The sequence below is a fragment of the Phasianus colchicus genome, chromosome 6 (assembly GCF_987193195.1).
Source record: "Phasianus colchicus chromosome 6, bPhaCol1.hap1.1, whole genome shotgun sequence".
Lineage (NCBI taxonomy): Eukaryota > Metazoa > Chordata > Aves > Galliformes > Phasianidae > Phasianus > Phasianus colchicus.
In genome coordinates, this window is record NC_143441.1 from 19,888,128 (window position 1) to 19,915,399 (window position 27,272).

At 41.1% G+C, this 27,272-nt stretch overlaps 1 protein-coding gene across 1 annotated transcript; it reads right to left on the reverse strand.

Moving 5' to 3' along the window:
* Positions 1-6,945: 6,945 nt before the first annotated feature.
* PLEKHA8 (pleckstrin homology domain containing A8) lies at positions 6,946-27,038 on the reverse strand. Its single transcript, XM_031590167.2, has 14 exons — positions 26,831-27,038; positions 18,025-18,141; positions 17,301-17,456; positions 16,243-16,367; positions 15,423-15,581; positions 14,555-14,595; positions 13,663-13,820; positions 12,626-12,785; positions 12,136-12,221; positions 11,417-11,475; positions 10,178-10,308; positions 9,544-9,614; positions 8,104-8,165; positions 6,946-7,210 (listed from the first exon to the last, which is right to left on the reverse strand). The coding sequence occupies exons 1-14, from the start codon at positions 26,868-26,870 to the stop codon at positions 7,013-7,015; spliced, it is 1,563 nt and encodes a 520-aa protein (XP_031446027.1). The 5' UTR covers positions 26,871-27,038; the 3' UTR covers positions 6,946-7,012.
* Positions 27,039-27,272: the final 234 nt, after the last annotated feature.

Consider the following 27,272-nt stretch of genomic DNA (forward strand, 5'->3'; position numbering starts at 1 on the left):
TCAAATCTGTTTTAGACCAAAAAGAAAAGGAATAAATGTTTGTTAATTAATGATACAAAATGTAAAAAATGTAAAAAAATGTTTGTAAATTCCTGTAGGAACAGGAATTTAACAGGCCTCCTGTCAAAATATATTTGGGTCAATGTACTGACATATAAGAAAAAATACACAATAACTTTGTTGACTAAACTTCCAGACAGACACACACTGGGTTTGTTTCACTAATGTCTGGAATAAAACTTTTCTCCTTGAGGCTCTGCTTAAGAGAACAGCTTTGTGCAAACACAATGAACTTGTATTGAAAACCTGTACTCCATCCTGATTGATTGTATCACAGCGTTACAGACCCCTATGCTGCATTTCAGCAGCTCTGTCTTGCCAACATGATTGCATGTCAGTCCCACACTTCTCCATTGCAGTGGGGTTTCCAAAGGAAAGCAATTTGGTAAGTTTCACACTGGTAGCACTGGTCAAAACTTCGGTGCTGTGATCTTCCATTGCTGTTTTTTCCTCAAATTCAGATAGCTTTTTAGTGTCTTTCTCTATGGTAGGAGGCTATTCCACTATCTTCTGGTCACTGCTGAATCTTTAATACGTCCTCTTTAAGCTTCCTATTTAAGCAGCAGCACCTGTGTGTTCCTACAAGTCCAATATGTTCAGCATACCACCACTTCTTATTTGGTGTCACAGATCTGGATTCCTGTAAGGACAGGAATTTAACAGGCCTCCTGTCAAAGCCTATGACCTTTACCCACGAACATGACAAATTCTGTCAAAGCTTTAGCTGGAGCTCTTTCTGCAGCTCATATGGGATCCTGCAATGGCAACAGATTCACTTATTTTAACCGAAAGAAGTTGAGGAGAAATGCTTGCCTGGGAGCTTTCTGTGCATGTGATTTCCATTCACTCACATACGCAGTGCTGCTGGAGAGACTGGGCTACGGAAAGACAATCAGATGTGACACATATGCAATAGTTCTGCTCATGACCTCTCTGTTTATACAGAGAGAGAAAAAGGAATAAAAAAAACAGGTTACATCTGTACATACAATACATAAAAGGCATTTGTCTTCATCTTATCTCAAGATGACTCCAGAAATTTGAAAACCGTGAGATACTCCTACAGAACAGATTCAAGTCCAGGCAGAAGGTCATCCTTACCTCTAGTTGTTACATATATATCCTCTGATGGTGCCAGCCTTCAGCTATTTACATTAGCCAAGGACCCACAGCTATATTGCCGATGCAGCTTTTATTCTTGTAATCAAAACAGGCTCCATGTGTGTTAACATTCTTCATACAAAGATACATACAGGCAGTTTCTATGAACCAGAAACATACTGTTTTTGACTGTTCACACAGTATCTAGAACAGATGCAGTCCTGAAGAGCACTTTAGGCCCTCTGTTGTAATAAAAAACCAAATCCATGCAAGGAAGAAGCGAGATTTTAAAACATGCTTATTTAAAATAAGTTTATTACAATGAAATAATAAAAAGTCTGGCAGAAGTCTTAACAATACTCAAAAAAAAAAAAAAAAAAAAGACAGATGCTGTATCATGTGAGAGATGATGCAGACTGGAAACTCCAAAGTATTTCAAGATTGAACTGCTTAAGACAGCATAATTTGTGCAACGCTTATGCTGGTGGAGGTGATTTCTGGGGCACGAACAAGCCCTTAGAATTAAAGTGTGAGGCAATATACCTTCTCTTCATCTTATATCTCAATAAGGCTCACTGTAAGCCCAGCCTGACATTAATAAAATGAATGCCCAAAACTGGATTGAAAAATGCAAGAAGATAGAAATGAAAACCATAAAAGCAAGCTGCTTTGGCTTTCAGTTCAGTCACCATATTCCAGAATGCAATTTGTTTGTTTTGTTTCAAGTAGACAAAAATCACCAACTTGCAAGGTGGCTTTAAATGAAGGAATCAAATAATATATTTGGGATCCCTAAATGCCGCAGCACACAATAAACAAGCGTGAAACTTCCTTGTTTCCATATCCTGATTCCTTCTCAATACAAAGTTTAAAAAAAGTCTTTAGCACATCCAGAGTATGGGGGTGCACACACAGAACACTATACCAAGAAAGGGATATTAACAGATGCCAGGGAAAGGCCACATTTTGGAGAAATGCATGCCAATGTAAGAAGTCCGTCAGTGAAACATATGCCTGTACTCAAACTTCAAAGCAAATACTTAAATCCTTGTGTGAACTGAGTAGGATGAGTTCCTGAATGGGTTTGCTCAGAGGTGGAACGCGTGCTCTGGTCTCCCCACTGCACGAGTGATATTATACCAGAGCATGCAGGACATCAAAGTGTGCAGGGTTTGCTCACCAAGAGGCTACTGAAGGCAGCAAAAAGGTAGGAATTCAGTAATGAGTTCCCCCCTCCTCTCTGTTTTGTTATTGGTACTATGCATGCAAAGAAAAGAGAAATAAGCCCATTAAAAATACAAAACCCCCATGCTTTCACTGCTAAGAGGTAGAGCTGTCAATTTTGAAATGTCCTGATTTAAATTTAATCAGTGAAATTGGCATGGTTGTCCTAGCAGAGTATCTCAAACCAGGGCAAAGCTTCAAAGAAAAGCAGCACATTCTCCATCCAACTCTGTCCTTGCCACAGAATTCAGATCTGCTTTTCAAAGCTTCCCATTTAATGACTTATAAAACCTCCTACTTCACACTGCTATGGAGATACTTTGGACAGCAACAGCTCTGACAGCAAAGAAGGTGACAAATGGGAGGAAAGGAAGGAGTGGGAAACAAGTGGGGAAGAGGAAAGATAGCAAGGTGGGAATGTGCTAATGATCTTTTTTGGTGTCTAAAATTTAGGGGCCTTTAAAACTGTTCACAAAAGCTGAATCAGTGATAAAAAGAGATGGTGAGAAGCTCCAGCATAAGCACACAGGTAATACCATTCTCTATAGTGGTCCACGTCTCTTTGCCAAAGCACATCACAAACAACTGGAGCACATTTTGGGCATACTTCTATGTGGGCAGCCGAGCAAGTGACAATGTTCAATCTGTGAAACATTTTTAAAGCAAACAACTGCAACCTAAACCCTGATGATGCTTTACGAAAGGTTTGCCAGTGAAGGTATGCAGTCCTTAACTTTAAGTGCATTTGTTGATGGGAGACCCATATTACAACAGTTTCAAGACAAAATGTTTCAATGAGACATTGAACTAAAGCACTTGAGTATGCAATTCATACTCTACAATTGCAATGTCAGAGAACTTCAGTATGCAACTGAGTGCGGTGTCTTAAAATAGCAGAGGGGGCTCCAAAACAGTTTGTTTTAAAGAAATACATAATAAATAAAATAAATAAAAGCCTCCCAGTGCTAAGCAGAGCTCAACTGAAATCATTTAGGAGCTCTGCTCTAATGCCAACAGCACTGTATTACAAAGATGTGGTATGATCTCTGCTAAAATATGCTGACAGCCATTATACAGCACTAGATAGCACTTTTTTTTCAGATTGCTTTGGGATTTACCATGTCTCAGCAAGTATGTGCTCTGGACAGACTTTTTGTCTGTGTCATGAGCTGTATCAGAGTTCTATACCCAGCTGTACTTACTTCTCGAAAAGCAGTCTAACTCTCCTAGGGTAAGGCTGTGATTACTCTTATTTTGCCATGGCTAAGTAATATCCCTGAGAATATGCAACTGTTGGACACTGAAGAAAACAGCTGAAAGCACTTCTAAAGAAAAAGGACACAATCTTCAGACTAGTGCAGTTTAAGAAATTAAAGCAGTTCATGTACAGTATACAGAGCATGGGTGCTGTTATCTGAGAGTCACAAAGACTGCTATCTGTATACAGGTCAGTTGTTTATAAATGTCAGCCACTAAACAAAGACAAAGAAACCCAACCCACCATCACTAATCAACGAGCCAAATAAATCAAACAAAAACCACCTACCTCTTCTCCAGTTCTAAATTTGAGGGCCAAAGTTAGTTGCTTGTCCTCTACAATTACTAAAAATAAGAACCATCTTCTGTGCTTGCCAAATAAGAAATTAATTATCTAGCTGTGTATTTGTTTACGTGTAACGATCTGGTCTATTGCATCCTTAGAGGTATAAGCTGGAGTTCAGCTTTGCAACACGCTGCAGCATTTCTCAGTGGTGGTTTGAAAAGATAGCATTCCTAAGTCTAAAAAACTCAACATCCTGCAAGAACAGTGCAAGAAACAGCACAGGTTTTTAAGGCAAGGTGACCTTGCTCAATTCCATCTCTACAAGTCCCCTATTAAACAACATGGACACCAGCATCTCCTGAAGCCACCATCTTCACAGAATGTTTCCAAGCACCAAATTTCCAGTTTAGAAAGACCAACTTTACACAGAAGAGCAAGGCAAGAAAGCCTGCTCTGAGGGTGGATGCCATGCTAATTACAGAATATACACTGCAGATTACTTCCTATTTGTTGGAAGAAAGAGGAACTGTAAAAGTTAGTAATTGCTGAAGCTAGTGGCCCAACGAAGCTGTTCAGTTCCTTGCTTAAGAAATAAACCTTCTTCACTTCTTGTATCAAGTACTGGGCTTGGCATGCTACTAACAAGCCAGTGGTTCTCTCACTAGTTGAAAAAACAAAACAGAACAAATGAAACAAAAGCAAAAAATGCCCAAGCCTTTAAGTGCTAGATCTGTTTTTCTGCTACTGAAAGCTTACAGTTCAAAAAAGGGAAGTCAATTTTCATCATGATTTCACTATTAATTTTTAGAGAAGACTGATCTCTTCCTGCTCTCCCCACACATTCCTGCTATTTTGTGGCAATGTGGTCTCCATTACCTAATCAGAGCATTAAGACCTGTTACAGTAGTTTCCCACATAATAGCTGAAAAGATTGAGGAAACCACACGGGATGGAGAGCTGGTTGTACTGCTGTAGGTATGGGTTTTTTTGCATTCATACTTTGAAGAAGCAGACAGTCATATCTCAAAGGCTCTCTGCTTCATTTTTACCACTACAAGTAGAGAAATAATTGAATGGAGCTTTGGTAAAAAGTTCTGACTTCATGTTCAAACAAATATATAGTAATTAAAATAAGAAAACTCCAAGAACTAAAAACACTATATCCTTCTGATTCTATCCTGGTGCACATAGGGACTATAGATAGTCACAATTCAGAAAAGATGACAGAAACAAGAAAGTCATACTACTTAAATGCCCAATTACAGTTCTAGTATCATGCTTTACGCACCAAGCGTGTCTCATTTGGTGTTTTCTTCACTCATCATATGCTTTTCTTAAAGCCTGCAGTGCTAGGCTCCTGAGAAAAGATCAAGTACTGTGTATGCAGAGAGACTGCTTTCTCAGAATGATGCAGCAGGCCTGCAGTACATTCATTTTAGTCACAATGTGCTTTTTAGCCTAGCAAAAGCCAGTATTTATCCTGTGAGTATGGTGACGACAAAACTTCTCCTGTATTTCGAGGATTTACCAAGCTAAAGGACCTCATGAGCATTAGTCTTTTTTCCTCATGAGTTACACTCAGCTCTTTGGACAAAACTATCCAAAGCCCTGTGTCACTACTGAGAAACCCACTTATACCTTGAACTGGCAGTAAGTAACTCACAGTGTTCTAATCTTAACACAAGCAGGAATTTTATCCGTACCCATTAATGTATTACAAACTATCTAAAAGGATTTCTTTATCACTTCTAATAGCAACTAGGTGCACATTTTTATCTGTATCAGTAAAGGAGGAAAAGAGCAAATTTTACCTTCTTACTTCCTAGCCACTTCTGCGTAATTTTAGATTTTAAAGTCTGCAAATGGCATAATGTGCCACAACTCAATGATAAATTCTAGCTTTCCCTAGGCTCTGCTATTTTATGCCCATTTTCATGAAGTCTTGGCCTATAACAGCAACCTAGGGACTTCAATAAAATCTGCTTTTTGAACTGCTACCTGTATTCAATTTGTGTGAATTTAATTTTAAAAAATCCTAAACTCAAAATACAGAAAGAAAAACACTTTAGTAAATCAGGGTAATGGACATATTTTCAATTGCATGTGTAAAATCCTGTTTAAACTAGCTGGGCTCTGCTAGTCTGTGCCAGCTGAGGCTCTGGCTCACCAGCCCCAGCACTGAGACAATATGGGGCAAAGGGAACAATAGTGGTACCAGTGCAGACAGAATGGCACTCCATGCTCACAGCCTTCCCTCCTCTTGTCATGCACATACTTTTCCTTGCTGCAGCACAATATATGGTTGCAGCATGCTCATCTCAAGCAATACGGGCAGGAGCATCTAGCTGTGGAGGGCACTAGGGGAAATTTCCTTTAGATTTGGCTCACTGGCAGGAGCCAAGAAGGAGGAGAAGGGAAAATGTGGTACAAACAGGTAGCTGGGACAGAACACAACAGCTAGTTTCCAAGGCTGGATCCCTGTGGAAGCTCAAATCACCAGCTACATGTGCTCAGGGTGAAGATCTCTAATACTTTTAGAGATGCTGCACTAACAAAACAAACAAACAAAACAAAATGCCAATCAAAAAAAAGCTTCAACCCAAAATAAGGTAAAAACTCACTGCATACCTGTTACGCTGGCATTTAACCACCCTCTCTTCTGCTACAATAAGGCTCACTAGAGTGGGCAGCACAGGGCAAGGGAGAGTCCGAGCCAGCAGTGCCTGCTTGGTTCCACGTGGATATCATGACAGCTCTGCTGCATGCGCAGCTCCCACACAAAGTGTGGAAGCAAAGGGCAAATTCTGCTCTGTTACTTTTACAAGGTGAAGGGAACAGGGAGTGAGGCAAGTGAGAAACAGTCCAAAACATTCATTACAGACATAGTTATAATCCAAAAAGAAACTGTACCTCTGCATTTAAACACAAAACAAGCACAACAAGAAATAAAAACCATACATACCCTTCCCCCCAAACACTCACACCTCTCCCACCTGAAAAGCTACAGTGAACAGAAATGATGTTCAAAAAAATCTTTGTTAACAGATACAGTCCCTGAAGTTTTAAGACGCTGTCTTACTGTAGTCATACCACCTCATCTGACTCCAAACCATGTACTTCATAGAGAGTGTCCAAGATATTTAGCTGCTTTTCCATGGCTGGTAAGTAAATGTTGAGGTCCCTCTGCATTGCTTTGTAAAATGTTTCCTCCTGAGGATCACAGTCTTCTACAGACAGAGCTGCTACGAAGTCTTCATATGTTGGAGCTGCCCTTAAAGCTAACTGAGAAAGGAAACAAAGCTTTTCAATTTGCCAAACAGAACAGGAAAATAAACCCAAGTGAAGTTGTGAAAAAATTTCGACACTTAGATTGCCTAGATTTAATACATTGACGTACATGGATATGTTAAGTCTATTAACTGATAAAGAGACTAAAATGTTTATTATCTCTGTGTAGATTCTCATTTTAAGACATCCTCAGAGGTGCCTGATTTATAGGAAGTGTCATTTTATCATATTTTGTACAAACAAAGAACAAACATCAGAAGTTAATTAAACAGAAAATACAACTAAGTCTAGATTGTTAGGGAAGCTCCCAGCCCAGAATCACACACTTCAGCACTGAAGTCCCATTCTCAAAATGGTTTTTAGAAAACTCTCCTCACTATTCCTGCTTCTCCCAGTCTCAGCTGTGATCAGCTGGCTGAGGCATTCCTTTTTCTTTTAATAGTCTCACTAATAATTTCCAGAGAAAGACACAAGGGGGAGCTGGCAGACTGGACAAAAAATAAACTACTGGAGCCAATATATTCAAGTCCCATCACAATCTGCACCAGCCCTTCTCAAATGCTCATACACAAAGAAAAATAAATCCTCAAACAAGCAATCTCAAAAGCTCACTTATTTTAACAGGCCTGCAACACTAAAGTGCAAAACACACAATAAAAGACAATACGCATGCAAAAATAGTCCATTTCAGGTCCAGAAAACAAATTCCACCCTGAAAGCTCAGTGCTAATACCTTGATAGCTACAGTGTGCACTCTGAGGATAAGATCTCACAAAGGAATCTACTTATTTTAATGCTTCTATTTTTTATACCACATTAATTAAAAACAACAGAAGCTCTCAATAACAAGACCCCCAGGTTTAACAGTAGCTAAGAGAAGCACTTACCGCAAAGACCCCACGGACAACCCAACCATGGTGCTGCCGTAATGTCTTTCCATAAGCATTGTCTTAAAGGAAACAAAACAAAACAAACAACAAAAAAGAGATACGTGTATGGCATTTAGTTTTGCATCACCAAGGGATATTGCAGCTTAGGAACAACTAGTCGAGGATATATTATTGCTACCTGATGCAAATGATTGCTTTAAGCATTAAAGTTATGACTGAAAGGAAGGAAAAAAAGGAGAGACAAATCAGGATTCTGTACTGGGGTCTCAGCTCAGCTGTCAGTCTCCTATAATAGCATGTAAGCGTTCTAGCAGACAGGAAGACAAAGGCAGTTATTTGATTAGCTGTGCTTCACAACTAACTTTTCCTCTATTATCTAGTTCTTAGTTCAGTGCAAGTCTGAGAAGATATCACATGGGATGAAATTATTCCGTAAGCAGATGGTTAGCCAGCTTCAGCCTACGTGGTTAACTCAGATATTAAATGAGAACCTTCTCTTTACATTTGAGAGCCAAGTTTAAAAATCCTCAGAACAGAAAACAGAGTGTTATTAAAAAAACAAAAACCAGAAACTCTGTTCATCTCTTGTGAGTGCCCCCAAGTGTAGCCTTGGATGAAGATCCTTATGTTTCTAGATAGCTCCACTTTCATATAGAAAACATCCTATATACAAAATGAATACCTTTGAGCCTCATTTTCCCAGTTTGTTACTGTCAATGTTCAGTACCCTTGGCTTTCACTTTAATTTTTAAGTATTTGGTATCATCATAGATTCCCTGAGCTGCATCAAGAAAATATCTCTTTTGCTGCATTTGGATATTTGCTTGGAGAACTGCAGACAGTGATTCTTGAAGAGCATATAAAGTCAGTAAAAGCCAGGCACGGTATCTGCTCCAGTATGAAATACTCCTCAGCTACCAGTCTAATGACTGGCAAATATATCCTTTTTATCTTTACAGTAAGAGACAATGTGTGTGGAAGGTATATAGCAGTAAAAGCAAAGAAATAAGGGGAAAATAAGTATTGTGGAGCAAATAGTATTGACAAGTCTATTCTCTGCCTTAACAACAAATATAGAGGCCTACTTCTCAAGGAACTGAAGAAATGGAACAACAACTGTGAATCTGGAAATGCTCTCACTGAATATCAGTGGAGAAAACGGGTTGAGACAAAGCACTTTTCTCCTAAGATGTGCCTGTCCCCTTGCCAGAAGTATTTCCATTAAGCAAATATTTATGTGGCCCTAAATCAAGACTGACCAGTTATTTAGCAATCTGCTTGATGATTGTCACTTTCAAAAAACAGAAATTTTCAGAAAAAATTGTGTCTTGGAGGTTATTCATATTATTAATCACTGAAGAAAACATATTCAAAACAAGAAGGAAAATAGCTATGTAAATTCAGAAGCACGTGAAGAATAAAGCAACTGGTACTTACTCAGAGCTGTTTGGATATTCTTTTCTCCATTCTTCACTTCTGTCAAAAACCCTTTCAAGAACTTTAAGCCTCTGCCAGGATGAAACAACAAAACAAAGAGAAATCATATTTATAACAAAGTTGGTCCCACAGAGTTCAGTACAGTTCTGGAGGTTTTGTAATGTCTATATACAGTCAATTTCTCATTTCCAGATATCAGAGGGATATTCTGGAGCCAACTCAACACCCACTGCTTACAAAACTCAGAATTACAAAATCATTTTTAATCTGAACAAAAATGTAGCCATGTCCTCCAACCTCACTTCCAGCTTAAGGAAAAAAGTACTGCTAAAACATTTGTGCTGAAGACTGAAATGATCTGCATGATGTACTGTTCCAGCAGGAACAGTCATTCCCTATAACTTGTTCTGTTGCTTGTTTGTTTTTTTAATAGAAAAAAGGCTGTCTGTGATTACTTCTTCAGGTCTTTTAGTGTAGTTGCTGGGACACAACTACAGATAATACATTAATCTTGAGCTTAGTCAACTTAGATGGAGCCTGTGAAAGTAATTAGTTCGCTCCATATACATAAGCTTCTGCTGACCCTTTGTTGCATTTCGGGTGTTTAGAGTTGAAATAGTTATAAAACTATTACCTTTTCAGCCATAGGAGTGCCTCTGTAGCAGAGTTTCTAACTTGTGCTACACCTGCACTGACTTCATGGAGCACTATCTTCTGCAGGGTATCAAACTCTTCTTTGTTGGTTATAAATTTCTGATTTATTTTCTGGAGAAAAAAAACCAAACAAACAAGAGGCAGAGCTTTATGTTTTTGAGATTAAACAGCATCCTTTCCCATGCATACCACTTATTCATCGTAATTCTTTCCTGCAAAGAGATATTACAGATCCCCTCCACAATCAGTTCCATCCTCTTATGCTCATTACGTGTCATTTAGATGTTGTACTGAGGGATGAGGTTTAGTGTGAAATACTGGTGATAGGTGAGCAGTTGGACTGGATCATCTTAGAGGTCTTTTCCAATGTTGGAGATTCTGTGATTCTGTGGTTGGGCAGCTGACAGGCTTATGTCATGCATTCCCCATGGCTGCACACAGCTCCATGTACACCTGGCTAATCAAGAGGGGCACAGATCTGCTGGATCAGCCTAGCACCACAGCACTGCCTGGTTCTCCCTGCACCAGGGCTTGGCTCCTACTGCGAACCCAGCACACAACGCAAACGAAAGCAAGTGGCTCAGTCAAGGATCTGTATTTTTTTAAAACTGTATTCTTCCAGTGTTTGTTATCATACACTCAGGAGATATGTTTTGCTTTTTTTATTTTCAACCTTGAAAGAAAAACTATGAAGAGTCTCACTGCGAATACATCTTATCTCACAAGTAGCAAACCTTTTCAGACTTAGAGCTGGAAGAACTTTCAGGAGATTCTAAGTTGAAGGATTTGTTCCCGATTTGCAGCTGCTGAGAAACTGGTTCTTAATGAGCTAATTTGCTCCTTCTTGGGTGAGGAAAGGTGTTTATTTCCTGTTTGACCGGCAGACTAAAGTTAATATTGATATCACCACATTATGACTTATGATCTTTTCAGCCCAGAATCAAAGTCATATGAATTATGTAATATAGACTTTTTACTTGGCAGCCAATTAAGTATTTTCCAAGTTTGGTCGTGCACAACAGTTGGATTTACTAAATACGTGATATCTGTAAGAACAGAATTAGAAATATTTCAGCATTCTGATCAGGCAGATAGCAAAATTATCAAATGCTATCAAGCCTTCCAGAATTGACTACGATGACAAAAATTCTTGGGGTCTGGTAGCAAAGGCAGATATTTTGTTTAAAAAGGCAGTGTTAAAAAAAAAATCAACAGTTACCTTGATGTTACCTACAAAATCCATTTTAACAGGAGCAAAAACAGTTGGTCCCAACTTGTCTAGAGGAAAAAGAAGTACATACTTTAAAATTATTACTCTTTTCAATCCTAGTAACAATTTTATTTACTATCTTAACAATATCTCTAAAAAGTAGGAGAAACTAGAAAAACAACATAAACTGAAGTCTTTCTTTGGTGGAGAACAAATCTGTGTTGGCTGGTACAAGTATTAAAATACACAGACTTCCAAATGCTAAGTCCTCAGGATGCACACTTACAAGGACTCTATACCCACTGTTAGATTCAGGGACAATGGAGGTGAAGGACTGCACCAGCTGGAAACAGAAGTTATTTGGGGCATGGGGGGAGAATCAAAGAGTGACAATAGATAGTACAGCTGATGGTACTGCAGACAGCTGTACTGGATGCATAAGGAATTACGTGCTGTTCTTTTGAAGGGAAAAAAATTACTGTTCCAGACATAGCCATAGATTTCCAGACAGCTTATACAGAGGTCCTATCTAAATGAGAGAGGATCCTCTATAAAGAGCAAGAATGAGAAACATCTCCCAGTACCAGTCACATTAATTCTGCTGGCGGGAACTACTTATATGACCTTAATTCAGAGGAGTAAAAAATTTGCCAGAACAAAGCTTTTCTCCCAGCTGGTGGCAGATAAAAGGACTCAGAGGCACCACAGCATGAAAAGCTGCTGCTTACCCAGAACGGGCACAATTGCATAACATGACTCCAGAAACTCTTCTGTTGGTATGCCCTCTTCCTCCTGAAGTTCAATATCACTGAACCTGGTATCCAAGACAAGCAGGAAAGACTGTTACTTTAACAATGCCTTTTCTGTAACTACTAAAAACCAGAACTGTTTCATGCTTACTTAATTTGAACAGAATTAAAATTTATACAGATTAAACCACCAGCACAGCTTTTGTTTTAATCATTTAATGACTGCAGAAAATACACATCTGGTGGCATGTGAAGCATGTAATTACAAACAAGGGAAAAACCCTCCCACTCCACTCTGTACAACTGATTTTACAAAGGGCATTTTCATCCATTTCTGTGCTGTATGCATTCTTGTTACATATTATTTCAGCAAATTAAGCTTTGCAGACAGAACAGACTTGAAAATGAGTCAATTAAAGGCTTAAAAAGTTGTATCATCCTCATGATTTAAATCTGCAACATGTACTACCTATTGCTCATGACGCTGAAGAAAGTAGGAAACCCATTTTCATTTTCATCTTCCTCACACAGAGTCAATCCACTTAAAGAATTTGTTTCTGACTGCAGCAACTTGTGGGCATCAAGGCTTTCTACAGCTTGCAGCTTGTTCTCTTCATCTTCCTTCATGCCTTAAATTCAAAGGAAACAAAAGAATAAATAAATAGAAAAAGAAAACAGCCACATACCCATACTATTGTTACTGTTCCTCAAGATGTGTCCTATTTGAAGGAAGGCATTATGATAACTGATCACATAAGTTTTCCCTGCCAGCACCATGATACCACACTTCTACTGCTCTCAGCTACTAAGACAACACTTAGACCAGTCTCCTTCCCACTATTTTTAATCAACCAAACCAAGTACCAGGCTGCAATGTCAGCAAACTCATGCATCCTCAACAAGGACAGCCTCCAGTAGAGAAGAGCTTTGAAAAAGCTATTATATGCAGGTCAGTACTGATTGATCTGTTTGAAGGAAAATAGTTCTCACCCAACTATAGCTTCCCCAGTACTGGGAAGTAGCAGTGCCCACTTTCAGAAGTTGAATTGTTCGCTTTTCTTGGTAAGTAAGTAAAGTGCCTGTTTAGGTGGGTAGTGCTATGATATTAAAGGTTGCTACATTCATGACATAGGCACCTAAAACTTCAGTGCTCCTTTCTGACACTGCAACCCTATATACTAGCAGAGGTGCTGATTTTCCCCAGCAGAGAGCCTCTGGGAATTAAATACTTGTTCACAGATCAAGAAGATCCCATGCTCTGCCAGAAAATATCAGTGCTCATGTCAATCAGCACTTTTTATTTCTTCCCCATTCAGTCCTAAGATCAACAAGGGAAAGAACTAAGCTGAGAAGACTTGACAATGCGCAGGTATCACACTAAACTACACTGACATTCCCTTTTCCAGGAAGCAAAACATCAGCAGCACTCTCACAGGCAGCCTACGCTGCACTCCACTTATACTACAAAAATGACAAAGCTGGATAAAAGTCGGTACACACACTTACCTGCCAAATCTTCTTCAATATGATTCTCAACAGAAACATCACTGCTCCCCTTGTTTGTTTCCAAGTTTAAACATGCTAGACTTTTTATAAAGGTTTGCTCTTGCTGGTTAATTTCTGCTTTTACAGAGCCGTTTTCACATGGGTTCAGTTCCATCTGTCTGAAGAAAGTGAAGGAATAATGGTTAGTATGAAACAGTACTTCTTCCTGTGAAAACACACAAATAACAATATGGGAAAAACAGTTGCCAGAAATTACATGCTGTTACAGACTGCTCTGAGAAAAATAACTTCTCTACAATAACAAAAGGAACAAGGCCACCTATCCACAGCAAGTATGATACATATAACAATGTCAGTTTTCAGAATATCAAATGTACTGACAATAATCTTTATTAAAAAGAGATGCAATCAAAGAAGTTCAACTGCTTACAAAAAATGGAAATCACAGGAGGTATTGTAACCAAAAATCATCCCTGTGTTAGTGCTTTTAAATACTATGTATATAATATATAAAGACACTTCTTGCCATTTCATAATATTTCTTGCCATGAATAAATATAGCTTGCTCTCCATCAATGACTTAATGAGCTTAAGGAGTAGAATCTAAGATGTAGGGAAGAGCAGAGGTAGAAAGAGATGGCTGGTGACTGGCCAGGAAGTCACACGATGGATGGTTGGGGAGGAGAAAAATAAAAGGGAAAAGGCTGAGAAAGACAAGACATGAAGTGGGATGAGCTAGCTCCTTTCTGTTGCTTCTGTTCCCAAATATATGGCTCAGAGCAATATAATTCTACCTGTACTCACTACTGGTAATATCAGAGTAAAAATATGGAAAGTACAGACACTATCAGAAACAGATTAGAAAAAGATTTATAATAAAGATTTATTATACCTTTCTGCCGAGGTGTGACTGGACAAGACTGAGTGTTTTATCTGTAAGATAAGAGGGGGTGGGTGGGGAGACACTCTCTATAATAAGAAGACTGTATCGTGTTTCAGAACTTTGCATTTTAACAAATCCAAACTGCAGCCAGTAGAAAAGCAAGGCATAGACCCAAAAACAATATACAGAGAAATATGAAAAACACGACAACATTATTATATTGGAAAGAAAAAAAAAAAAGAAAAGAAAAGAAAAAAGATTACTTCTTTCAGAAGCAAGCTACCTAGCAAGTGCCAAGTGAGATGCCATACAGCACATGTACAAAACTAGGGCAAAGTGTTTTCCTTGCAATGATATTTTCTTTACTTAAAAAAAAAAAATACCTGAAAAACTAGGATAAGAATCATGAAGCCAGACACCAGATACAGAGAAGTGAACTCACTTCCAAGGTGCAGTGAAGAATCTACATTCCTACATACTCCTTAACAAGCTGTTTGCTAGAGATGCTCCAATTTTACACCTATGTAGCTATGGATTCAAGATTCAAGAAAGTCATTAAAAAGATGAGCTCATCAGCCCGTTGGCACATTAAGACAGAAGTGATGCTGCAGTAACTCAGGGGTATTAATTGCTGTGAGCTCCCACAATGGACCATCCTGGCCACACAGCCAGGATATTTTAAACACTATTGCCTGCAGCTGGATCAGGCCCTGAAAGTTAATGGTTAATAGCTTCCACCTATAATTAAAAGTTAAAAGATTGGCCACAAAGTAAATAAATAAAAATAAAAATAAATCATTATCTGTTTCCACAAATGCTACTTTAAGAAATGGCAACTTCCACACCAAAACTGATAGAAAAGGGTACTGGTCCTTACCTTGTTTGTTCTGAGAACTGCTAAATGTGGGGATCCAGGAGGGGTCTGATGTAATAACTCAGAAGTAAAGGCAGTATTTGCAATCTGCATACATTCTTCAAGAGTCTTCAGGAAGGTGTCACAGGTTGATTTCAACAGAGCTCCCACATCAATCCCACTCTGTAGAAATAAACCAATTGGAACACACAGACACACCACAGAAGATCAGCTTGTATCAACTAACTCTAGCTTGGATCTACAAATCCCATAACTGCTACAGTTGTGATTGTTATTTGACAAAGCTGTTTGGCGAAGTGTCAGCTGCGGAGAGAACTGGCAGCCCATATTACTGGGCCTATGCCCCTTTATAGCACTGCTGCTTTTGTCAGTTTCTCTCTACCACAAGCAGAGTAGATTTGTGTTTTAACAGCTATGCCTTTTACATTACACATCTCTGATGTTAAAAATCCATTAAATGTAAGCCTTGCTGTATTCAATAGTGGTACTCCAGTGGTATCACTGACAAGGGAAATGAAAGTAAACAAATGAGACAGAAAATAATCTGAAGATAACAGTAACTTCAAAAATCCCACAAGTAAAAAAAAAAAAAAAAAATTACTGCAACTGAAAAACACACAGAATGAAGTAACACACTGCCAAAAACAATACAGTATTACTTCATTTAAACAAGAACTGTTGTGTGGGTATGCAATTTCCCACAGGTCCTCAGCAGAAAGACAGTGCAACAGTAAGCATGAACAAATACTGCACTGGCTAACCAGAAGACTTCAGAAAGCTTAAGTCTTTATAGAAGAGGTCTACACCAAAAATAGAGCTGTACCTCCGGTTCTGATACAGCAGAAATGCTGGCTTCCTTAGTTTTATGCACTTGCTGAACAAGAAGGTTACAGTACAGTCTAAGTTCAGACATTTTAGTCTTCAAGGCTTCTGTGTTTTCAGTGAATTCTAAAAACGAAAAAAAAAGTAATGTTGAATTCAGTGTATCCATCTTGCAGTAGGTGATTTTGTAAAGCTGCTGAGACATTATTATCCAATCTAATTCAATGAATACTACTCTGTTTCAAAGCACTTTCTATAAACTCAAAAAGATGAGCAGGGTTGGCCAAAGATTACACTTGTGACAGGTAAATATGTTTCACTATTTGCTGCCATAGGCAGAATCAACATGTTCCTAGGCTTACAGCACAGAAAAAAAACAAACAAGTAGACAATATTTGATCTCAGTGGACCTTAAAGACAAAATCCCTACATACTATATTTTTATTTGCTTGTTTTCACTAAGTAGCAAACAATTATACTGAGTTAAAGAACTGGGATTCTACCTTGTGAGAAGAAAACACTGGAGGGAAAAGACATTCACTTTCCAGTACAAAACTTAATGTATATCTTTGAGTCATAGAACGGTTGAAGCTGGAAGAGATCAGTTAGTCTGATTCCTCTGTTTAAAGCAGGGACAGACAGCTAGAGCAGGTTGCTCAGGATCAAGTCCAGACAGATCTTCAATACTGCCAATGCTGGACTCTGCAACATCTCTGTGCCACCTGTTCCAGTGCTCCACCACCCCTAAATAAAGACATTTTGTCTTGTATTAATGGCATTTTGTGTACTCTTCTTGTACTCATGGAAGCCATCAGCACAGTTTTCAAAATATTTATACACAGCATGTCTTAAGGAGAAGTATTCAAATCCCTGCAGTGAGAGCTAATGCCTGACATCGCTATCTAGAGCTCTCACATCTTGGTGTTTATCAGCACCAAAGGCCTGAAGCACAAGTTGGACACAGAGATCAAGCACTGATTTTGTCATCTTTGTGTTTCATCTACTAGGGGTCGGGGAAATAAAATGCAAACATTTGTGACAGCAAAAGGGATTTCTTGCCTTTTTCCTTTTGTGTCCTGCTGTCTGTCAGACAGGCTTTGGCAGTTCCTAGTGCAACCAGCCACTTTTGCCTCTCAACTGCATTTCTTGCTTTCAGATAGAAGTACTGTTCCCCTGGGATGATCAGGTCCATTCGTGTGTTATCTGCAGGATGAACTAGAAGCAACACAAATTTCAGGCCAGCTCCTCCACCCTTCCCAGCCCAACTGAATATCCCAACAGATATGCTAGCCTCAAAACTCCCCCACTGCCAGTTTGTTACTTCTGAGCAAGGGAATAGACAGGACACATGTACAGCTGTGGGACAAAAGGCTATGAAAGACAGCTTTGCAATCAGTACAGTAGCATTTGGGAGCTGTGCCTTCCATGGCAAGTAAACCCATTTGAGAGAGCAGCATCAAAGTTTATTATTCATATTTTTAGTTTTAGCACTTTGTGCATAGGAAGAGTCACTTGAAGCTCTGTGTTCCTCCACTATGGCTCATGAAAGAACAGCAACACACCTCCAGTTAGAATATCCATTGTATGAGACTTGCAGCTCTTCTAACATTTTCAAAATACTACAGAATAAAAGCTTGTACATAAATCAAGTTCCTGATTTACTAGAAATACATAACATCAGGATAAGAGCACAAGTAGCTTTCGTGACCTGAAATCTCATCTAAAACGCAAAATATGCTCATTAGCCAAACTTTGTGCAATTGTGTCACTGCATCTGACTTACCTTGAATTTCACACACAGCCATTTGGATGCTTCCTTTGCAACCCTTCCAGGCATCTTCCTGAGAATCATAGTAGGACAAGATACCACCACAGAGAAGAAACCAACGAGGCTGCCAGCCTAAAAGACAAAACTGCATTTCTCAGTTACCACACCCTCTGCAGTTCCACCACCTCTCTAATTCTAATTGCTGCAAATAAGGCCCCAAAGATTCTCAGTTCCCCCAGGGAAAATAAATTGTTCAAACAGGTAAGATTGTGACAGGTCTGGATGTTGTACTCTACGACCACTGCTTGCCAGCAATTACACATCCTTCCTGCAGGCAGATGGACCTGAAGGCTGTCAGCTACACTCCGGAGGTATATTCCTGAGATGCCATATGTCATTTTCAGTAGTTATACTAGCAAGGTACAATGGACTCTTTCTCTCCTTAAAGCACCTTCTCAAAATACCATCTCTCAGTTCCATCCACTGCTTCTCAATCCACCCCTTCATTCCCTCCAGAAGTCAGCACAGCTGTCTTGCTTTATGTATCTTCTTCCCTTCAGAAAGGCCCATTCCAACTGCCTTCAGAAACAAAGGGCAAGAATATCTTATATCAAGGGAAAGGGGAAAGTTGTCTTTTAACGAAGCTTTTCTCAATAGCTCGTGAAACTCCCATGCTGTCTCTATAAAAAGGGGCCTGTAATTAATAACTTGCACTTCTGGATCCATTCCAAAAAAACAATGAAAACACCAGGCTAGACCAAAACAAATAGCTTTGGGCATTGCTTTTGCCCACCCTGCTGCCCAACTTCAGAACTAAATTATCCCTTCTGTTTTCTTCTTTTGGAAGCACTTCTCCAGCATGAAAGGATAGAAATAAAAGACTGAGTAGCCACCATTTATTTCTAATTAAAAACTAAAAGCTCATTAACCTAAGAAGTGAGAGAGCAACGTCACTGGAGCAAATCAGCTTTCATTCCTGAGCTGCAACAAGCTTTTCTGGCCAGGGCCAGAGCTGAGATACCCATGTTCCACACTGGGTCAGCAATCTAACAGGAAAAAAACACGGCTGCCATGCACCCAGCACCCCAAGAGCCTGAGCACATCTCCTTGGAGGAGTGACTGCTCTTAACCAGCTGGCTTTAAGCCCGTGCTGTAGCCAAGCACGACTCGGTTCACCCTTAGAAAGCCCTAAAGCCCCAGACAAATAGTAGGAGATGGGCTTTGTTTTGTGTATAAACAGTACCACAGCACGAAGGACAGCCTGGTCTATACATTACCAAACCTTTGGGGAAATGGGAAAACAAATTCAACATAAAGCCTTCTTCATATTCTTCTAGAGCTCCTCCACTCTTTTCTAGAAGGATATAAAAGTGTTGTAAATGCCAAAGCTTTCTCAAAGGTTCTTTATTTTGCTTGAATGATAAAAACTACAAAGATTGAAACTTCTAAAGAAAAAAAAAAAAGAAAACAAGTTTGGTTCTTATTAGTCTTGTCATCAAAATAATGATTTTAGGATATTTTCTTTATTTGTATGGAGGAGCTCACAAAAAAAGGAGGTGATTGTTGAGCAGAGAGAAGCAGTTCATTGCTTCAGACACTTGATGGCACAGATCCAATCCCTTAAATAACACAGTGTCACAGTCAATACAGGCCTCTAATTCAGTCTGGAGATCCAGCTGGTGCACACAAACTATTTCAGCTTTGCTCAGGCAGCTGATGCTCTACTAAATTGCATCTCATCAATCAAAGGCTAAGCTATCAATTAGCCAACATGCAAAGCACTCTGCCCCTGTCATTTCAAATGCTAGTTAAAAATGTCATGAGTCAATACATTTTGTGAAGGCTTTTGTTTGTTTGGGGTTCATCTGCAGTATCAGCAATTATCTGTCTTGCTTTGCAAAACCTAAGTCTTCTTTATTAAGAAGGCATTAAAAGTACAGAGATAGACAATTGTTAACTGGAGCGGCATATATTTTCTGAACACAATCATCACTACTCTAATAAAAATGCATTTTGGTAAAAGTAAACAATTAAAAAAAAACCAATCACAGCAGGATTCTGTCAGAAGATGCAGTAACCACCTGGTTCTCAATGCCACCGGAAGGTTATCCTAAACAACCAGCTAAAAATAGTGTGTGGCTGACAAATCCCAGACAGTGCAACAAGGATACAATCTTCAATTACACTTCACATTCACAGACAAACAAAGAGCAGAGAAAGAAAACAACGAAGAAAGAAAAAGCAGCAAAAAGATACTTCCATAAGCACAAATCCTGGCTTTATTTGGTTTTATTCTCTACCCATAAGCTCTAGTAGGAAGACTGCAATTGCTGGAATGCAGGCTTCATCTGAGATAGAAAGTTAAAGCCAAACCTCTGGTGAGAGCACTAACACAACAGCAGAATTTACTGAGTCCATTAATATTGCTGGCGTTCAGGCAGGACAGAATGTAGCACCTGCTTCCACAGCTTGTCTTAGAGGCACAGGGCCATTAACAATAAACACCCAACAGACACTGGTTATGGTCCTAATAAATACCGCACTTCTGTGTGAAATTTGAAGTTAGTACCTGCAAAGCCTGGAAGACCAAATATTGTCCACTACAGAAACACACACTTAAGCAGTTTCCCCAGTCTGAGAGATCTGCCTACTTCCATCACTACACTTCAGGAAGTCTGGATGTGACTATTGCTGAGTAAACTTGACATTTCTTGATAACACCACTGAAATTTGGACATAATTCAAACTTTAATGTTACACAATTCAGACTCCAGAAAGCTCTGGTACCAAAGTACCAAGCCTGGAGAAACAACAAACAAAAAATCCCCACATTTGAAGACATGTAGATCATGTCAGACATCCATAAAGCCAAACCATCTGGGAGAATTACATACTCAGGAAGTCAAACTGATGACCTGGAAAACAAGCTGCAATTAAGAGATGCCAGTTCCAGTTGCATTTCTAAAAGGGACAAAGGCAAGACACATAAGCTTTTATTACTACTTGCTTCCCAGGAGAGTTTTCTAATACTTTATGCTTACTAATTTCTTGAGCTTCAACATAAGTCTTTAAAAAAACATAATAAATAAATAATCCTTGGATTTCTTGGACCTGAATTCAGATTTTAAGTGTGGATAGGAGATAACTACGAACCTTCCACATTACAGCAACATCCACCTAATAGGAGCCTACACCGCATCCCCACTGCTAATATCCCAGCAACACGACTCTGTTGCAGCCCTCTGCACTTGTTCTTTGCAAAGTCACGAGAGACATCTCACAGCAAGTGCAAGCAACATCCATCTCTTCATCCCACCCTGGGTAGGGTGGGCAGTGTTCAACATACTTCCACCCATCACTATCTCCCAGCACCTAAGGTATCATGTCCATGACTGATAGCCTGATGAGAGCTGCTGGAAAAGCTCAAACAAGCCCAAGGCAGTGCTGCTAGCTTGCAAAACCCAAGTGAAATGCTAAGTTGCCGGTGCTAATGCAAACCTGCAAATGTAATATAAAGTTTGGATCTTTGCTAAAACCCAGCCTGCCCCTCGTTATTCAGATAGTAGCTATTGCCCAGAATACACCATCTTAGCATGTAACTGTGACTTACAAAATGCCTGCCTTCCAATGATGAAGAAAACTAGGTTTTCCAGTAAAAGGATGCATCTTCAATGGTCACAACACAGGACTGAGCCAAGAGATCTTATTTCCAGCTGCCTGTCACCTTGCTGAGCTGTCCCAGGCTGTGCTGATAAACTTCCTTCTCCACTGAGCTCCCTGCACTTCCTCAGCTGCACAGCACAAATACTCCATGGCAGCTCACAAGCAACACTGTTGATTTTAACACACTGATATCTGAAGGACATGGATTTTTCTGTCAAAGAAAGGCAATAAAAATCTCCATGCTGCAAATGACAGAATGTTTTCAAAACCCCCAACTTGTTTGCAATCTCAAGTATTAGGAACACACACAATAAATCTTAAAGTTCTGATCTTAAGAATTAATTTCTTTTACCTCTTATGAGATTAAGTTCAGTTCTCATGTCCACGTATATTTAATGCTATCACTCAGGAACAGTATTCAGAGCAAGAGCATTTTGCATAGACAAAGCTTGAAAGTTTCCCTTTTGCCCTGCAGAAACAACACAGGAATGGGCTATCCTGGCAGAAGTAACATGCACCAAAACTGATGCATTTCCAAACAGCCTTCCAAGGCTATGAAAGGATTTTCTGAAGATGCAGCCTTAACATTGTAGTGAAACAATTTGCCAGGATAAAAATCCACTCATGAGGGACAGCAGAAATGCTGTGAATCACGATTCACGATTCATACACCTCTGAGCTGTTATCCTCTCACCTAGAGAGCAGCTGCCAGGAATGCCTGCAGGACAACTTTACTACTGAGGATGTGCATGGTAACAAAAGGTAGCCATAACAATAGCCTCTAAAAGCCTTGAAATTAACAGATATAACACTTGAACCATTGTATCACTTTTTGTCACAAATTCATCACTCTTTTGAGGGAGGAAAGTGGTGCAAGTGAAGCACACAGCAGCTAGAACTGGCTTAAACACAGCGACCCTTTCCCAGATGTTTTTTCTCCCAGAAGTCTTACAAAATCCAGCCCCATTCCAAACATATTGTTAGCACAATACTTGCAGCACTGGAAAAGCAACCTGCCTTCACAGAGCATATTTGCAAATGAGCTCTATAGCCATGTCCAGCTATCCTTAAGAGGAATGGAGAGCATCATCCCAGTAACCAAGCATTTTTAAAAGGGATGGTGAAAGGACCAAGGGCAGAGTAGGGATTGATTGCTGAGAGTGATGGAGGCAAAAATGCAGCAAATCTGCACTGCTCAGACACAGTGATTTGAGTCATTCTAAGCAACAAAACATTCACCTATCAAAATTCCCCTCCTCTGTTTGCACTTCCCCAGCTTCTGTCTGTGACCTACACTGTGGTTAACCTGCTAACCGCAGTCAACACAACGACTTCACCAAAACACACAAGACAATCTCTACCATCATTCTGCCCCACCTTCTGCTTGTGTTCCCTGTGATCGCTTATTTCCATGCAGAAGGGCAGAATGAAGAGGCACCGGTACTGCAGCATACCTGCTGGGAAGTGCTGTGCTGCTCTGCAGCTCCCTCACCTACAGAGGAGAGAGGGGACACTGCTGGCCTTTCCTGCAGCCTCATCCAACTTCTCCGCTGCAAAGCACAGTGCTCGTTTCCAAAAAGGTAGGACAGAAGCAAGACTGCTGCGTGAAGGAAAAGCAGGGGTGTGAGGGAGGTGTGCTTGCAGAGAATGGATGGGAAAGGTCAAATCACACAAACAATTACACAAAATGCAAAGACTAACACCCAGTCTGACAGCAGACACGGTCAGTAATGCTGGTCGGACCACTGCCCTTCTCATTTTATGCAGTCACATGCTGGACTATAACCAGAGCCAAAAAGAGGGAGAAAAATGATAAACAAAAGCTTCTGGGAACCAAATGTTTACTTAATGTGTAGTTTTCAATTACTTCTTCCATCTAAGAAACAGAGGACTTTATTTTTCAGAGCTTCGTATTGAATAGATGTGTACATATCCCCCATCCTGAAAGGTCAGAGTTCTTAAACTCTGAAATCAAAAACTCATTCTAAGCAGTAGTATCCAAATATCCACAGATCTACATATCCATAGATATAAATTTGAAAGCGCATTAGTGTTTTTTTTTTTAAAGTTTCCCCTCAAGTTGTTTAAGGAAGTCTGAATCATTAGAGACATGAGTAACTTCAAGCTCTACATGAAGCCTAAAATCTACTGCTTGGTGCTCGCTCTTGGCATCTTGGAACAAACTGCAAAGAATTCAGAGTGTAATAATAAAATTACAGGGAACAAACCATAACGGCAGATGAGAGGAGCCAGCTGTGGTATGTGGTACAATGCAGCATCACAAGCAATGGCATGAATGTGAGGGTGCCTCAAGGAAGATGAACTAGGCAGGGTTAGAGTTACTCAGCAAAGGGAATATTTAAACACCAGGAAAAGGTTAGAAAAAGTAAAACCAATCAAAGCCACTTCCCTAAGCACATAAAGAATGCTAGGCAAATCAGTGGAGGCAGTCAGCAGTTTTCTTTCTAATGACTAAGCTGCCTTTGATCCACAAGCCAAGACCTGATACATCACATCCCTTCCAGAGTCAGCCTCAGTCCTGCCTGGGGCCAGTTAACTCAGGTAAAGCACGCTTTATGCTGAAGATCTGAACTTAATTGAATTTCAGTAGAAAAAAATGTAGAAAAATCAAAGTGCCAAGCTGATAGACACATAATTGAAGGAAAGTATTCCTTGACTCCACCCTATCTCCCTTTGGATAATAGCAGCTTGCTCATTCTATAAACCTTGTGAGAAATCAAAATCCCAGCTTATTTTTACAAGGCAATCTCCAAAGAGTAAAGAAATTTATTTTATTAAGCACAGAGCATGATTAACAAGACGTGTGACTTGCAGCCTGAGTTCAGCAGAAGCATCACGTGGGAGGCAGCTCCCAAGCAGAAGTGAGCAGCTTGTGTGTGCAATCCATCTCTGCTCTCTACTTTTCTCTGTTCTGCAATCAGCATCCCCCCTGTTTCGGAACAGTCACATTACAGCACCGCAGCCAAAAGTCTGTTTTGACACTGTCCATGCCAGAGAGCTCTAAGCTGGCCTGGGCCACGGGCAGCGGCACAACGGACCAAAGAGGCATAGGGAAGGTATAGGGTGATGCTCTTAGCACCCAGACTGCTGGCTACAATAGGCCTCACAACTTTCACCAAGCAACACTGAGATGGAGTTTTGGCAAAGGATGAAATGCAGGAATTTTTAAGATCAAATTGCACGCTCTGATCACAGACTTGGCTGAGGCTATCTAACTTGCATGCCTCCAAGATTTAAGATAACCAGAGTTTAAGGATTTGTAATTGGAAGTTTGCTGATGCATCGTATTTGCCAAGTGAAAAAGTTCTACCACATTTAATACTTCAGCAATGATCCTTATAAAGGGCCCCATTCTCTTTAATCTGCTTCAGAGGATGAGACACAGAAAGGAGTATCTGATCCCTACTCTAGGGAATGTGCTCTAGCAGAGGAGTTGGACCAGATGGTCTCTGGTCTCCCAGTCTCTGCACCTCTGTAAATCCATGAAAGTTTACATGACCATAAAAAAATAGTAGTAATAATGACATTGAGAAACCACTGTCTGGTGAGCACTGTATTGGGGGATAAAAGAACTCTGAGTTCTAAGGCCCAAACTCTCTACACTCAGATTTCACAGGCAGCTTGGAGGTGTAGAAATCAGAACACAAACTGAGGCTTAACACCAGAGGAAAACCTATCTCCAAGCAGAAATCAATCAACACTAACTCACATCATCCTAATCTATAATAAAGCAAACAAATGTGTTTATTATGAAACAAGGTAACTTGTTTGAACAGTAAGGAAAGTTAATTTGTGTTTCAGTTGGCAAACCGGGCATTCCAACCTTTGCCCATGGTAAATCCAATTCATTTCCTACTTCTGAAACATTCTTGATATCAAGTAAACATGTAGGTCACAACAAAGATGTAGCTTCCTGCCCCAGGGCTGTGGGGAAATACACCACTGTATTTTTTCTGCATGATCGCATAAACTTATAACCCCGTGGCCCCAGGGCAGAAAATATACGCCTAAAGAAAGCACATGCAACATTGCCAGCTTGCAGAACAGCCAATTTACTGTTCTCAAACACAACACAGACAGCCCTTCAACAACCTAAGAAAAGACAGGGTAACCTTGGCCACTACGTTCACTAGCAGAAACAAGAAATAAGAAAGATACTTGAATCATCCATTACATGGTTTCTCCCTGTGAAGAAGAAAGCTTATCTAGCTTTCACGCACCCAGATAAAGCAGATTCCTTCACCCTGCATTAATTTAGATTGAGGTTTGCACAGCGTCATCCTCCTTTAAAAGGATCACTTGGTTGAAAGGGAATCATGGAATCATTAAGGTTGGAAAAGACCTCTGAGGTCACCGAGTCCAAGCACCGACCCACCCCCCCGCGCCCACTGACCACGTCCCTCAGTGCCACATCCACGCGGTTCTCGAACACCTCCAGGGACGGTGGCTGCACCACCTCCCCGGGCAGCCTGTGCCACTGCCCCGCAACTCTTCTGGAGAAGAATTTTTTTTTTCCTAACGTCAGCGTGGTTACCAAAAGATAAAGCGATGACGGAGAGGGACCGTTTCTGGCGGCAGAGCCGCTGCTGAGCTCACCGCAGCCGCGCGCCCGGCGGTGCCGAAGGCGCTCGCTCAGCTGCAGCGGCAGCGGCACGGGGACACGGACCTCAGAGCTCACGGCACGAAAGCAAGCGTGCGGCTTCAAAATACGCCCCGGCGCCTACGTGAAACGGGCGAAAACAAACACGCGCAACTTTCGATCAAACGGACCCAGGACTCGATTTCTTACCGACGGTGGGGAGATGACTAATAACACTGCAACCCGCACGGAAAGCCGAGAACGGCGGCTCCCGCCGCACGGATACCACAACGTAAGGGTATTTACTAATGAAGAAACCCAGCTCGGTGCCTCGCAGTCCGATTCCCCTCTCAGAGCCCCGAAGGCGTGAAGGGGAAGAGCGGCAGGAATGCCCCAGCACAGCCGACCCCGCCGCCTGGCTCACGCTCGCCGCCCGGCCGCACCTCGGCTCAGCCTAGCAGGGATTGCCAGCGCCCTCCCACCCGCACAGGAAGGCGCGGCTGACACGGTGCCTCCCCGGAGGACCGGACCCCGTCGCCGGCGAGGACAGCGACTCACCGCTCAGGTAGTTGGTCCACTTGTACAGCACGCCCTCCATGGCGACCGGCCCCCGCCCCCATGCAGCGCGGCCGGCCTCCCGGCGCGCTCACGCCGTTCGCCGCTGCCCCCCACCGCCGCCGCTTCTGCCGGCACCCAGGGCCATAGCGGGGCGCCGCCCGCCCTGCGCGGCCCGGCCCCCGCCGCCGTGCCGGCCCTCTGCCACGCTTCTGGCGCAGGGCGCGCCCAAAGAACCACCCCTCAGCGCTACGGTTGCGTAAAACATTCCAAGAATCGCAACTCCGCCTGACGAGCACGCGAAAGGAGGAGGGAGCGGGTGCAGCACGCCCGAAGCAGGTGGCCTCCCGCAGCCAATAAGAACGTGTGCTTGGTGACGGTGCTGTCCAATCGGAGGCCGGCAGGAGCCGGCTCTATTGTGCGGACTCTCCGGCGCGCTAACGTT